The 16216-nt window shown below is 43.6% G+C and overlaps 1 protein-coding gene across 3 annotated transcripts in view; it reads right to left on the bottom strand.

Annotated features, from left to right (window-relative positions):
- Positions 1-16216, bottom strand: part of SEPTIN7 (septin 7) — a 73569-nt gene that overhangs the window by 50161 nt on the left and 7192 nt on the right. For 2 of the 3 annotated variants that reach the window (XM_015811760.1, XM_015811762.2), the window contains exons 2-3: positions 11516-11520; positions 10846-10948 (exon numbers count right to left, since the gene is read on the bottom strand). In XM_015811760.1, the coding sequence (XP_015667246.1) occupies positions 10846-10948; positions 11516-11520 (108 nt within the window). The remainder of the gene's footprint in view (positions 1-10845; positions 10949-11515; positions 11521-16216) is intronic. The other variant, XM_015811761.1, reaches the window with a different exon arrangement.

Genomic DNA, 16216 nt, shown 5'->3' with positions numbered 1-16216 from the left:
TGCCATATCTGTTATTGGACATTGGTGATCATGTTGGCGATCCTGTTTTTATCAGCAGCCGCACAAAAAAGTGCTGCTGAGTTTTATCCAAACCAGTCCCTTAGATTTTGAAGCCATGATGTTCTTCTTCTGCCTGGACCTCATTTGCCTTCAATCTTTCCTGGAGGATTAAATGGCATATGCTGTATTTTTCTGGGTGTCGCATCACATGTCCAAAATATTCTAACTTTCATTTTTTAATTATTTTGATGATTTCCCTTGGCTTTCCCAGGCAGCTTATCACCTCCTCATTTCTGATTTTGTCAACCCAGCTTATACGTAACAGCAGCCTGTAAATCCACATTTCAAATGCTTCTAGTCTCTTCAGGTGGCCTTCAGTCAGAGACCAACTCTCTACTCCATAGAGTAGGACAGAAAAAATATAACATCTGACAAGCCTGATTTTCAATCTTAGGCTTATGTTGTGACTGCAGAAGACCTTTTTCATTTTGAAGAACTGTTTGACAAGTTGAAAATATTAATTTGGAAAACTATTTGGCAAAGGAAGAAGGCCAGAGACGGGCTTAACAGACGACTCCCCTACCAGATGGAATATTATGCAAGCAAACATAATTGTTTGAATATGGCTAAATAAACAAATAATTTTGGCTATAAAGGGGCTTTAGAATGTGGGATAAGAGATATAAGTAATATAATATTCTTGATAAGATACAAAATGTAAAAATACTGGGATGATGTAAGTGAAGAAAAAGTTTGAATTTTAAAGATAAATTAAGCTTGAAAAGATTTAGGATTAAGGAATGATTGAAATATTGAGGGAAAATTAGGCTTAATAAGAACTTTGAAAAAAGGATATATAGTGATTTAACAAATCAACTTTTACAAATAGAAGTGAAATATAAATTGATTAGAAAAGATGTTATAGGTAGATGTTACGATAAGTAGTATAATATTTCTATAATATATGAAATATGAAATACTGGGATGATATATTTAAATGAAAAATTTGGATATTTAGATGTTAATTACTGAGAAAATTATGATAAGAATTGTTTGAATATTAAGAAAAAATTGAGCTTAAACAAGATTTATGAAAATAAGATACATGGTGAATCAATAAGATGACTTTTATGAAATTAATATGTTGATAAGAAAAAAAAATGTTATATATGGACGCTATTATTATTGGTATAAATATAGAAGAAAATGTTTATATTTTATCATTTATATATCAATATCAAAAATGATCAAATATCAAAAATTATATTTGTTTAATGTTGAAGAAGGAGAATACTACTGGGAGAGGAGAAGATCAAGGAAATATATTATTAATTGATATACTAATTATGGCAATATAAAAATTAATTATTGACTGTTAATTAACTATTACTGATTGTATATTTTCCCTAAAAAAATTATGAACTAAGACAACACGCTGTACACCAGGCACTAAGGTTGTTATTGTAAAAAAAACAATAAAACTTTTACAAAAAAAAGAATTAAAGCCAGCCTAATTTTAATCCAAAAAACATAATGCAGTTCCCAGAGAAATGTAAAATTACAGCAAAATATACTTCTAAAATTACACTGTTCCAAACTGGAAGATAGTTCAGATTAAAGTGCCCAAAAACTTTAGAGAATGCACCTTTTAGAATACAGTAAAATAAAAATGAGTAGAAGTAGTCCTCAAACTTACGACTGCAACTGGGGCCAGAATCTCAGTCACTTACCAAATAAATAGATTTAAGTGAGAATTAAGTGAGTGACTGCTTTGCTCAATGACTTCAATCTCAGCTTTTCCAATTGTGATCATTAAATCAGGGCTCCTCAACCTTGGACTTGTGGACTTCAACTCCCAGAATTCCTCAGTCAGCAAAGTCCACAAGTTGCCAAGGTTGAGGAGCCCTGCATTAAATGACTGTGGACTTCAACTCCTGGAATTCCTCAGTCATCAAAGTCCACAAGTTGCCAAGGTTGAGGAGCCCTGCATTAAATGACTGAGCAGGGGTGCCAGAAGAACTGGGAGGCCTGGTACTCACCAGGCATGGAAACTTCAGCAGTCTAGGACAGGGCTTTTCAACCTTTTCACAGATTGTACCACTTTTAGGACATGACAATATTTGAGTACCACCGGTGCTTAGCAAGGTGTCAAAAACTTGATGACTTAAAAAAAGGGAGGGGGATTTTGGGTTTTACTGATTAGATTCATTTGTTGTTATAGAAATGCCTAGTTTATAATATTATGGAAAAGTAAAAAGTTGAGGTTCAATGTTAATGCTTCCTTCTACTGCAACAGAGGAAGTCTATTCTTTTTCCCTTCTCCCCTCACTTTTCCCCCCTTTTTCCTCCCCACTGTGTCCTACTATTTGCTTTTGTATTTTGTATTTTATTCTATAATCTAATAAAATATTACAAACTGTAGAAAAAAAAGAAAAAAGTACCAGTTTTAATTTCTTCAGTGGCTGTTCCTTTGCTGAATCACTTTCCCTTTGCACTGACAAATGTATGATGAATGTATCCATGTTTATTAATATGCACCACTACCAACTAGCTCAGGGGTCTTCAAACTTGGCACTTTTAAGACTTATGAACTTCAATTCCCAGAATTCCTCAGCCCTCATGGCTGATTGAGGAATTCTGGGAGTTGAAGTCCACAAGTATTAAAGTTGCTAAGTTTGTAGACACCTGAGCTAGCTGGTCAGCCCTTCTTCCTCTCTCCCTTCTGAATGTAGTAAGAATGCACCCCCAATCCCTTCTCTGTACCCTGAAAAACACAGGAATCAAGTGCAAAGCAAGAAAGGCTCACAAAATAAAGAAACACATAAACTCCGGCTTTTTTTTTCTTTAAGCTGCCTCAGGCGTGTCACGTGTCACAATGTTGCAATCTGAGACTGAAAGGCTTCGGCAATTGCGAAAAGCTTTAGTTTTAAATTAAGCCTGTTTACCTTCAAAGAAAACTTTCTAAAAGCCACAGACAGACTCAGTTAAAGGGGGTAAAACTAATTACATCTGTTTAAAGGGATTAAACCTTTCCTGTTGTCTTCTTTCCCCTTCCCCCACCCAAACCACGTTCTTTTATAGCCTCTCCTCTTCCCCCCCTTTTTCTTCAGTTCACCTCCAACTCCGAGCTGCTTTTGGAAGCGCCAATCAGCTGGAGCCAACCAGCTGGACCCCTGCCGGCTCCTGAGGCTTCTGCTGATCCCAGACAGTCCTGCAGCTGTAGCTGCCATTCCCTCAGGCTTGGCTCGCTTTGGCTCATTCCCCTCCCTTGCTATACTTGGCTAGCAATCGCGTACCACCTTCCATGTGGGGCAAAGTACCACAAGTGGTACACGTACCATCGGCTGAAAAGCCCTGGTCTAGGAGACCCAGCCCTTCTTCCCACCCCATCATAACCAGGAGATCCAGACCCTAATCTTGCTCTACTATACCCGAGAGGCCTAGATCCCCTACCTGTCCCATCGCTCCCAGATGCACCTACTCCTTTACATTTTTCTGCAGCTGCTGATGCACCTAGCCTATGCGAGGTGCAGTTAGAAAGCTAGCAAATGCAATCTTTCTGAAGGCAAAAAGGCTCTTTCTAGCCTGCAAAAAAAATCTATTTACTAACGTTCTAGCCAGAAAGCTAGCAAACACCGTTTTTCTGAAGGCTAGAAAAAGCATTCCTAGCCTTCAGAAGAGGCGTTGGTCTTACCTGGACGTCTTTTCTCAGCATGACGATGAAGAATCCACCAATGGGTTAACTTTGTCTTCTGCCCGTAGACTAGTTGTCCAATTTTGCTCCGCCTCTCCTCCTGGGACCTCCCTTCCCCAGTCTCGACGAGGCAAAAGCTGTTTGACTATGTTTTCTTGTGTTGACTCCATCCTCTCCCCTCACAGGACCTGACTGGCCTCAAGGGTGGGAGTGCGTTCAGGTAAGACCAACGCCCCTTCTCCAGTATGACGAGTGGAGAATCCACCAATGGGACATACCAAAGCCTCACTGTCCTTGTGGGTGGGATGCCGTCTGGCCCTGTGTCCCACTCTCTGATACTATGCACTGGAGTACCCTCCTGCCAAAGGAGGCCTCCACAGATGCGAATCTGTCTAATTTATAGTGTCTTATAAAAGGGGAAGGCGACGTCCACATCAACGCTCTACATATTTCTTCAATCGAAGCCTGAGTTGCCCATGCTGCTGAGGTTGCAGCACTGCGCGTGGAATGTGCAGTGATTCGTCTGGGGACCTTCAAGGACTGTCACCTGTATGCCTCCGCTATACACCTTCTAATCCATCTACCGATTGTGGATGCCGTGACCCTCTGACCTCTTGTGGCAAACGTTTGGTAGCACCATCTCCTGTGCTCTGTGGAATAGGGAATTGACCTTTGGTACAAAGGAGGGGTCCAAACGTAACACCACCCTGTCCGTGTGGAAGGTACAAAGGTCCTCCCTGACTGACAGGGCTGCTAGTTCTGAGATGTGTCTTGCTGAGGTAACAGCGACTAAGAAGGCGACCTTAAGGATCAGGTACTATAGGTCACAGGTCCTGACAGGCTCAAATGGAGGTAAGGTTATGGCCTGTAGGACCTTAGGTAGAACCCAGGAGGGGTATCTGTGTACCACAGGTGGCCTACTGTTAGATGCGCCCTTTACAAAGGATCGTACCACTGGGTGTCTGGCTAGAGTTTCGGAGTTGCCGTAGGTAAGAATGGTTGATAGGGCAGCCACCTGTCTATGAATTGTATTGGGTGCTAACCCCCTATCCAGACCTTCTGCTAGGTAGTCTAAGATATCTGGGATAGAGATGTTGCATGGGTCTAGTTGTTGCCTGTTGCACCAACCGCAATAATTTTTCCAAGTGGAATCATAGATCCTGTTAGTTGTAGGCCTTCTAGAGGCCTGGAGAGTCCTAATGACTCTTTGTGAGAAGTTGTCTCTCTCTAGGAGACTCTGCTCAAGCGCCAGGCGGTCAATTAGAGCCACTGTGGGTCTGGATGTAGCAGGGACTCCTGGTTGAGGGAAATTTGGTCGTGTGGAATCCTCCACGATGGAGATGTAGATAGGTTTATGAGATCGGCAAACCACGGCCGTCTTGGCCAATGCGGTGCAATGAGTGTCATCTCCGCCTGTTCCTGCAATATCTTCCTGATGGTTGCTTGTATCAGAGGAAGAGGTGGGAATGCATACAGCAGTCCTTTCGGCCGGTGGCCTCGGAGTGCATCCACGCTCTCTGCTCCTGGTGTCGGAAAACGAGAGAAGAACCTCAGAAGCTGAGTATTCTTTGGACTGGCAAACAGGTCCAACACTGGATGGCCGAATCTCTCTGAAGAGAGCAGGGTGCAGGCTCCACTCTGAGTGGTCTATCGTTGTCCTGCTCAGGAAGTCTGCCTGGCGATTGGCTTCTCCTGAAATGTGCTCGGCCTTGGAGGAGGTTAGGTTGTTTTCTGCCCAGGTTCCCAGCGCTTGTGCTTTGTTCATGAGAGCCCTGGATCATGTGCCTTATCAGTTGACATGCGCTTTGGCCGCCATGTTGTCCGTGAGTATGAGCACGTGTCGATGCGCCACTGCGCTGCGGAAGTGACGGAGGGCCAGGTGTATGGCTCTGAGTTCTAGCCAGTTTATGTTGTGCTTTAGGTCTTTCTTTGACCCTGTGCTAGCTGTGATTGCAGGTGCGATCCCCAGCCGAATAGGCTGGCATCCATTGTAAGGATGACTCGGTTGGCTTCCTTGAACAAGTGTCCCTTCCCCATCGCTGGGGAGGACCACCACTGGAGCGACCTCAGGACCTTTGGTGGCACCTTCACTCTTCGGTTTGAGGAGCCCCACTCTCTGAAACGGAAATAGGAACCACTGGAGCTCTCTGGAGTGTAGCCTTGCCCAAGGTACGATTGCGAGGCATGACACCATCTTTCCTAGCAGTTGTGAGAGTGTAGCCAGCGTTGAGGATTGCTTCCTTCGGATGAGCCTGACCAGGGTTCAAATGCTGCATTGACGGTCCTGAGAAAGATGGACCGTGCATTTTTGTATGTCTTTGTCCACTCCCAGATGAAGATGGTTTGAGGGAACGGTCTGACTCTTCTGAAAATTTACTGAGAACCGTGGTCTTGAAGGGTTTTCAGAGTCAGTGCCAGGTCTGACTGTGCTGTCTGGACCTATGAGGATTGGATGAGAATGTCGTCCAGATAGCATTGGATGCGCATCGGAATTGTTCTCAAGTCCGCGGCGATTGTTGCCAATACCTTTGTGAACACCCTGGGAGCTGAAGAAAGTCCAAAAGGTAGGGCCCTGTATTGGAAGTGTTGACCCGTGTGGTAGAACCTGAGGAACCTCCGGTGGTCCGGAAGTATGGGAATGTGAAGGTAGGCCTCTGTCAGATCTATGGACGTCAGAAGGTCCCCCTTCCTGATGCTTGCTAATATCGAGTGAAGGGTTTGGATTTTGAATTTTTTGTACTCCAGGTGTCTATTCAGACTCTTTAGGTCTAGTCTTGCTCTCCACACACACCCCCGAATTCTTTGGGACTATGAATAAGATGGAATAGAATCTTTGTCCCCACTGATCTCTTTCTACCAGTTCTATAGGCTGAATGTCCAGGAGGTGTTGGATGGCCTCCTTGGTGAGGTTCTTCTTGATCAGATCTTTTGGAGATGGGCAAGGAATGAACCGGTTCGGGGGTGTTGAGAGGAATTCTAGAGATAGGCCGAATCTGATGGTATTTAGGACCCAGAGGTCCATGGTGGTGGCTTGTCATTTGTGAGCAAAAGGGGCTAGCCAGCCACCAATGGGGGAGCCCCCTGGGCCGTCACTTGGATCTGCGGTAGGGATGCCCCCCAGCTCCTCGAAAGGGCCGCCTTGCTTGAGCCTGTTGTCTGAACCTGTCCCTGTTATTATTTCTCTCACCTTGACAGTACGATCTGGGCTGATAGGGATGGGAAAAGGCCCCCTGATCCATGCCTGCATCAGGTCAGAAGGACGGTCTGCAGGAATAGGAGGGAGCTCTCCTCTCCATCCTCTTTGTCAGGTGGGCCAGGATCTTGCGTTTGTCCTTATTTTCAATTAGATAAGGGTCAAGCGCCTCGCCAAAGAGCCGGCCGCCCTTATAGGGTGCCGCCGCTAAACACCACTTAGCCTTCATGTCCGCTCTCCAATGCTTGAGCCACAGCAATCTGCATGCACCAGTGTTGTACGCTATTATTCTGACAGAGAAATTGGTTGCATGTAAGGAGGAATCTGACATGAGCTCCGCTGCTGCCACTAACCTTCTTAAATTCTGGTGAGTTTTCTCCTCCACTGGGGGAATACTCGACTGGAGTTGGCGCAGCCAAAGATGTCCTGACGAAAAAGGACGTAGTGATGCCTGCCTTGATTGCCCACGCCAAGGCCTGGTGTGCCCTGCGGAAAATGAGGTCCATCTTCTTGTCTTCTGATTTCAGGGCCTCCGCTGCATCCCCGGCTATCGGGGGTGGAGAAAAGAGGGTTGCAATGGGTTCATCTATTGTTGGCACTTCTATTATCTCTGATAGTGCCGGATCTATGTTGAACATTTTCTTGTCTGGCCCCCCCATTGGGAGGAAGGAGCCCGGTGCCCGCATGTTGTTCTGAGCAGAATCAAAGAAGAGAGGTGGACAGGGGACAAAGTGTTGGGTATAGGTGGGCTGTGAAAACACTTTGTTGTTTGTGACCTTACTAGTTGAAAGATTGGTGGAGGTTCCTTTCTGAGGAATTGGGGGCCTCTTGATATTTGCAGTGCCACTGGCTTTATGTAGCAGCGTCTTGAATAAGAATGGACAAAACAGGCCTACAAACGGAGGAGAATCTGGAGATACATCCTCTTCGTCGGACAGTCTCTGATCCGTCAACTCATGGTCCTCCGCAGGATACCTCCTGCCTCTGGAGGACCTGGAGGAGGAAATAGAGTCTTGGTACACAGAGGCCTCCTCTTGAGAAAAGCGGGAGCCACCCCTAGAGGCCACAGACCTTGTTCTGGAACAATGGTGTCTTGAGGAGGCCATGGCCTGTGTGACAGCCTGAGATATCAGGGATTGAAGGTGCTCTGAAGACATTGCTCCATGATTATCTGAGCGACGGGTGCCTGCTTCTGAACCCAGATCTCCAGGCCCCTCGCTTAGGGGAGAGCCGTTCCCGTTCCGTATCAGCCTGTTTCCAGAGGTTCCTGGCTGAGCTTCCTTGTGCCAAAAATTTCCTCCTCCCTGTAATTGGGTGGCTCTAATTCATCTTCAGTGGAGTTTTGCCTCCTTTCGGCTCGGGAGAATTGTCTCTCTAGAGCCTGGTGATGTTGCTTAGCCTCCCTATCCGCTGCTTTGGAAGGCCTTTTGGCCGATATTGCCTTGGCCTTGATCTTCCCAGCCACCTCCTGCTTGGTTGATCTCTGTCTTTTACGAGCAGGGGGGCTGGTGGTGACAGGTTCCTGCGCTGTTTGAACTGTGCTGGTATCTGCCATTCTTAACTGGAATAATTTTCAATTCCGGTCTGTTTCAGGGTAATTGTGAGCTGATCTATGTCTTGTGCTCTTCAATTACTACTATATTATTATTATTATTATTATTATTATTATTATTATTATTATTATTATTATTTGTTATTTTTTATTATTCCTATGTGGCTAGGAAGAAGGACTGAGCTTGGGTGGAGTTGAGGTTGTTATTGGCTGAACCCAAGTTTCTCTCGTGCCTTCCTCAGTGTATTTCCTGGAGACTGCCCCCCCAAAAAACAAAAAAACCCCAGCGCTTGTATTCAGTGGAATACGGCCAGCATGAGTTGCAAGGAAGTCGCGGAGTTTCAGGGAAACTCTGGGAGGGAGCTGTGGAGTTTAAAAGTCCTCTGCTGACCAGCTAATCCCAGGCTTCAGGCAATGGAAACAACAGGAGCCTTTGAGGTCTTTAGTTGATTTAGGGTAAGAGCCTTGAGAGCTGTGATATTCCTCTGCAGCTCACCAGCCCCCTATTGTTCCCACGTGGATAACCGGCTTCCGTCTGATCTGCGGGAGGTTTAAATTGCCCGCTGATCAGCTGTGCTAATGTATTCCGAATTTGCTTTGGCTATCCTGGCTAGCCCTGTGGGAGGATTGGTTTGGGGGGGGAAGGAGATTGTCTCTCCCTTTGTTCAGGGTCACACTTGGTGACCGGAAAATGGCGTCTGGTTCCTTGTTTGTCCGGCGATCGGCTGGGCTCAGGCATGCCTCATGGTTGAGCTGCGATCCAGCAGCAGAAAGGGCTCAAACGAACAGCCGTTCGTTCTTTGCAGTTCCTCCCCCCCCTACGGATTGACCAAAATATCAGAAATATATGACCTTAAAGAAGAATAACTTCAGGAGTCAAGAATTCAGTCTAATCGGGCTCAAGACTAGTCAAGACTGGGGAAGGGAGGTCCCAGGAGGAGAGACGGAGCAAAATTGGACAACTAGTCTACGGGCAGAAGACGAAGTTAACCCACTGGTGGATTCTCCATTCGTCATACTGGAGAAAACTGCATTCGCTAATGCACCTTGCATAGTCTGGGTATACCTGTTAGCAGTTATAGAAAAAGTCAAAGGTAAGTGGACCTGAGTGTGGTGGGGCAAGAAAGAGCCTGGACTTCCTGGATATGGTGGGGTGGGCCCATGCCTACTTAGCATGGTGGGGTAAGGAGAAGTAACCAGTGAGGAGGCTAACTCCTCCAGAGGTACGGCAGCTTTCATGTGCTAGTGAGACAGGCAAGTGACTGAGATGAGGGTAGATATAGGCAGGGAACTGCCTCCAGAATTGTAAGGGCAGGTATGCTGCAAAGTGCCCAAATTTTGATCATGTGACTGGGCGCATTGCAACGGGGGTTAACTTGAGGCAGGAGTTGAATGAACAATCATAAGTTAAAACTTTTTGTATGAATTTTCATGTAGATGCCTTTGCAATGAGCAGAAGAAGTAATGCTGAAACTTACAAGAGTTTAATGAATATAGACAAAAATAATACATATTACAGTCTATACTGTCTCTCATACTCCTCTGACTCCTTACATATTCTTTTACAATTAATAACTTATGTAGTTTAAATCAGGGTTCCCCAACCTCCGGGCTTCGACCCACTACTGGGCCTTGGCCCCTTTGGAGCCGGGCTGTGGAAATGGTGGGTAAGCACACATGCACAGCTCTATTTGTGTGAGTGGTAGGCACATGTGCCTGCCTTTGCACAAATGAAGCTGTGCACATGCTCACTTGCCGCCCATGCATAACCATTCCCTTTCCCTCCCCCCTCCACCAGTCCACAAAACCGGAAAGGTTGGGGATCACTGGTATAAATTAATTTTTAAGTTTATTTCATACAATACCATAGCTAAAAACTTACTATGCAAATCTATATGCATTTTTTTCAAGTCCTTTAAATCCTATTTTCATCTCTATCAAATGCTACCCTTTGTTTACTTGAACTCATTTATAATTTGGAATATTAAATACATACTACTAATTACTGAAGCCTAATGACAAACAATTCATAACATTTCTGAAGAGCACTGCTGAATAGTTACATAACTATACTGACCATCCTTCAGGGTACATTTTAAATGTCAGAAAGCATAGCTAGTTAATCAAGTTGCCATCAGAAACTGAATGTCTTTTATTATTTGCTAAATAAAACAAGAGTAAGCTTCTATTCTTTAAATACGGACTGTGTTTGCAAATTTCAATGCCAGATTAATTTTATTATTTACTGTTCTACATTACAGCAATGACCATCAAGCACTGGTTTTTAGAAGATAAAATAAATACTCCATCAGTATGGGTATCTACTTATAATGCAGATTTATAAACAAATCTTAAGTTTAAATTTTTAAACTAAAAAAATAAAGGAATTAGAAAAGTGTAACTTACCTACTACCATAAGTGTGAATTCAAATCCTCTCTTGACAGATTTTCTATAAACTTGATTGGGGAGATTTGCAAACCCCACATATCCTTCAAGATTCTTCTGTTGCTAAGATAAAACATGTGAAGTTAAGTTACTTATGTTTTAATATAATTTATATTATTTTTAAGAACCATATTCTCTAGCTATGACAATGGCTATTTTCTTTGTATCTCATATTCTAACTACTGTACCTAAACTCTTGCAAAACTTTCAGTCTCGTTATTTTTAATATTTGAATATTCAGTATTAAGCTGTATTCTTAATAAGTGTTCATGATAAATAAGTGAATGCTATGTGACCCCAAATGCAATATAGCATTGGCTTGGAATATTGTATCTAATAAAAACCCTACGTTCAGATAGCACACATGCTATCATCTGGAACCAGAACAGGCTGCAGCCTCTTTCTGAAGAGTTCTATGATTGGTAAGTACTATCATTTCTCACCAGTAAAATTATAAATCAATAAATTGTTTCAATAATCCTACTATCTTCTACATATTTATTAATTTTACTGAACGTATGTACATTTCCCCCTCCATTTTCTTAAAGATAGATACGCTATTTAAGCACAAGAAAAAAGCAACATTCTTTTTAAAGAAAATCTACCTTTAGAAAAGACAAGAATACTTACAGCTACTTTGTAAACAACATGTTTCCATCATTTTACATGTCCATAAGTAAGCAAAATACAGCCAAATGTCACAGGAAGGAAGGAATTCCAGTAATTTGATAACACAAGCCAGATTCAGTTTTTATCAAAAAGAGAAAGGAAAAAAAATAGAGTTACTTACATTTGTACAATGAAGATTTGTTTGTGTGTGTGTGTGTGTGTGTGTCTGTGTGTAGTTTTATTGCTTAAAGCGATAAACTATTGAGAATCATATAATAAGCAGTTAAAAGTAGAACTTTTCAAACAAATCCCAAAATTAAAATCCACCATGGATCTCATGAAACAGTGCTACTTACCTGCCTCAAACAAGACAGGGAATAAAAATTATTAGATATTGTGCTGTAAAATATAGACACATAATAATAAAAACACCCCATAAGTTAAATGACTTGAAGTGTGTCATGATTTCACTTTTATACTTTGAGCGACTATCTTTCACTATTATTCTATAGGAGAAGGAAGATACATATGCTAAGAACTTTTAAAAAAATAAATTTAAAACTTTACCAGTGATTATTCATTTTAATATTAAAACATCAAGTAAAAAAACAAGTCAGTACATCTTTGTTACTGCAGAACATAGAGCTAAATTACATATTACATTATTAATTTAATTACATATTAAAACTTAGCAAATAGCTGCCTTTCTTATTTTGTGTTAGAATAGTATAGGTATCAGGGCTCATATGGAAGAAGAGCCTTAATTTTCCTTCTCACAGTTATTTCACAGATCACAACCTCTTTATGAGACCTTTAAAAAGGAAAACATGGAGCTAAGGAGAAGTTTTAAACTTTGATGAATACAGTCTCATTCACTCAAGCCCTCTATGTTTATATTAGTGTAAACAAAAATTGAATAAAACCCCCAGGTGCAACTGGAGCACAACACCAAGTTGTGTAAAAGCTCTCCTAACCACAAAGACATCTGCTCTTTGAACAAGAGTCACAAGGCTAGAACCCCCAAATTGTGCACCAGGTCTGTCTGGGGTACTGCCACCCTGTCCAGAACTAAAAATAATAAACCTCCAAATCCCAAGGCTCCACATACTCACAGCCACTCCATCTAGGCTCCTGTTTTACCCAATCTAGGCCACTTAACCTCCAGGCACTGTGAAAGAGCAGACATAATTTCACTTGGATCACCAGGTGGAGACATAAATCTGAGTATCAGCAGCAAATTGGTATCTCACTCCATATTGGATGATCTCACCCAGCAGTTTCATGTCACTATTAAAAAGGCACAAAGAGAGAGAGTACAGAGTTCTCTGGCATCTCAGAAGAGTGGCTGTGAGCTGGACTTTTTACCCCCTATCAACACCGATTGACCACAGAGAAAGGAACTGAACCAATGCAACACTGCACCACTCAGTCCCAAGTCCCGCAATCAGTCCAAAAGGACACCATGGTCGATAGTACTGAAAGCCACCAGAGGTCAAGGAGATCAAGGATGGATGGATTCATTCTGCTGTCCCCAGAGATCACTGACAAGTGCAACCAATGCTATTTCTATCCCATGATCGGTAATGAAACCTGACCATAAAGAGTCTAGATAATTTGTTTCATCAAGGATCCTCTGCAGCTGCAAAGCCACCACCTTTCCTAGGAAGGTCATGAGGTTATATTGCTATTGCTCTGACAAAATGATCATATCTGGAGTGTGACCACTGTTCTTCTAAACAGCAAAATTCAGCTGGTAAAGCAGAATTCTTCTTCTTCTACTTCATCACTTCCTTCTGCTGCCCTCAATCCACCTGTCTGATGATTGCATGTTTTCTTTTTAATGGATTGGTTGGATATGAAGAATTTTCCTGACAAGATGTCTAAGAAACATCTTGAGAAAAGGAGAAGGTATTCATAGGCAACAGTAACCTGATGTTTATTGAAGAGCCAATTTAGTGCGGTGGTTAAAATATTGGCCTAGAAACCAAGTACTGAGTCTGCTACAAGCATGAAAACTGGCTGGGTGACTTTGTGCCAGTCACTTTTTCTCAGCCCAACCCATTGTAAGAAAAACAGGAAGAAAGCACATTAGGAATGTCACAGCTCTGAGTTAATATGACAAAGGTGGGATAAAAATCTAATAATAATATTGAATTATTGTGGGTGGTGCTGAAAAATTGCTCTACACTACAGCAGAAGCTATTGCAGTTAGTATAGTGCAGGGCTTTTCAACCAGTGGTACACATACCACTTGTGGTACTTTGCCACGTGGCAGGTGGTATGCGACCATCCTAGAGAAGTATAGTGGGGGAGGGGAATGAGCCAAAGCGATCCAAGCCTGAGGGAGAGGCAGCTGCAGCTGCAGGACTGTCTGGGCTCGGCAGAAGCCCCAGGAGCCGACAGGGCTCCAGCTGATTGGTGCTTCCGGAAGCAGTGGCGATGGAGGTGAACTGAAGAAAAAGTGGGGGGGAGGAGAGGCTATAAAAAGTGGTGGTTTGGGTGGGAAATGAGAAAAAAGACAACAGGGAAAGTTTAATCCCTTTAAACAAATGTAATTAGTTTTATCCCCTTTAATTGAGTCTATCTATGGCTTTTAGAAAGTTTTCTTTGAAGGTAAACAGGTTTAATTTAAAGCTAAAGCTTTTTGCAATTGCCGGAGCCATTCAGTCTCCAGTTGCAACACTGTGACACGTGACATGCCTAAGGAAGGCTCCACCAATGGGACTGAGGAGGGGCTGGGTGGTGGAGAGCCCCGCGGCAGCGGGAGGACGGTGAAGGGGCTCGGCTGCCCAGTCGCCGCCGCCTTTCCGGCCTCGCTCATCACGACAGAGGCAGCGGCGGCAGAACGGTGAAGGGGCGCGGCTGCCTGGTCACCGCTGCCTCTCCGGCCTCGCTCAGCGTGACGGGCAGAGGCAGCGGCGTCAGGATGGCGAAGGGGCGCAGCTGCCATGTTGCCACCACCTCTCCGGCCTTGCTCAGCGCAACGGGCAGAGGCAGCGGCGTCAGGATGGCGAAGGGGCGCAGCTGCCCTGTTGCCGCCACCTCTCCGGCCTTGCTCAGCACGACGGGCAGAGGCGGCGGCGGCAGAATGGCGAAGGGGCGCGGCTGCCCGGTCGTCGCCACCTCTCTGGCCTCGCTCAGCGCGACGGGCAGAGGCGGCGACAGGAGAACAGCAAAGGGGTGGGGAAAGGGCAGGTGGGGAAAGGGCCAGGTAGGCGCCACAGGGAATCTCTCGAAAGAGGCCACGGAGATCTGCTGCCCGCAAGATGGCCGAAAGGCGCGTGCGGAGATGGGAAGCTACCAAGACCCCCAGCGACCCCCCCGGACTAACAGAGGTGGCAGTGGAGCAGGGCGACGGGAGACCCGCCAGGCAGGGAAGAGGCATCCCGAGACTGGCCACCTGCGGCTCCTTACCCAGGTTCTACCACCTTTCTAGCAATCCTCCCGGCTCTTCCTCCGTTGCCACCACGTGCAATCCGAAGAAGGAAAGAGGTTTGTGAGCAGTCCCACAAACCAAAGAAGTTCAACCAATCAATTCAAACTTCGTGAGAAGTTTGAATTGATTGGTTGAACTTTTTTAGTCCCACTTTTTTTTCCAGACTGCATATGGTGGCTGAGGACAGGGAGCTGCAGGAGATGGCTGAAAGTGCCGCATGCGGCTCCGGAGCCGCGGGTTGCCGACCCATGACCAAGTGAGTTTGGTCAAAAAGCTTTTTTCTTTTTGCTTGCCTGCATAGGGGCATGGTCCTCAAAATTGTTGGTTTCACAACTGCATAGAAACACTAAGTTAGAGCCTAGTGGCTGTAAAAGAACCAAAAAGCAGGAGGAAAGATGATCTGTGTCTACTAAAATACCATACAATCAAAATGGCATAAACACATGCAGCTCCCAGTAGTCCTATGCTGGAGAAGAAAGATTTCTCATCTTATCAAAAACAGTTGCTTGAAAATTAGATTAAAATGTGAAAACTGGCACCAGCTATTTAACTTATGTAACTAAAATCAAATTTATCATTCCTGTAAATATAACCATCATGCAAATACAGCTAAAGAATGTCCAACTATATTCCAAAATAGTTCAATTCTAGGTGTAGTGAGCCTAAAATATTATTTTAATTTATATAATATCATAAAAGGGGGGGGAACCAAACTGACTGAAATAAGTCATGTTATTTTATTCAAGGACAAAATTCTCCTCATTCACCAATATCAAGGAAATAAATATTTATCAATTATTAATAATTTCAAGTATATTTGCATAAGAATATTAATTTTTATAGCATTTTAACTACACATTTAATGTACTATTTTGGAAAGAAGCATTTTGATTTTTGTGAAGGGTAACAAATATCAAGCACATTAATGTATATTACAATTGAGGAAGAGTAGTAGTCCTCGACATATGACCATAACTGTGGTTATATAGTAGGCAGGTGAAAGGAGTTGCAGCACCCCTGTGACCCATTGTAAGTGTGAATGGGCTACCAAGCGCTGCAATGGCTATAACTTCAGGCACTGGTTCTAAATCTCTTCATTCATTACTCACAAATTCAAATAAAATACTTTTCTATGGCCATTAACATAAGAAAAGCTATTCATTAGAAAAGACATATAAAAGTATTCAAAGCCAGTAATAGAATATGCTATAGATATGGACAAAGTGTTTGGATACCAAGTTCCACATAGCTGACAAAATCAAGAAGCAAGAATTACATGGATTTCA

Source organism: Protobothrops mucrosquamatus, unplaced genomic scaffold (genome assembly GCF_001527695.2).
Source record: "Protobothrops mucrosquamatus isolate PMUCROS unplaced genomic scaffold, P.Mucros_1.0 scaffold48, whole genome shotgun sequence".
Classification (NCBI taxonomy): domain Eukaryota; kingdom Metazoa; phylum Chordata; class Lepidosauria; order Squamata; family Viperidae; genus Protobothrops; species Protobothrops mucrosquamatus.
The sequence above is the reverse complement of the archived record's forward strand: the minus strand, read 5'-3'. Positions and strand labels throughout refer to the sequence as shown.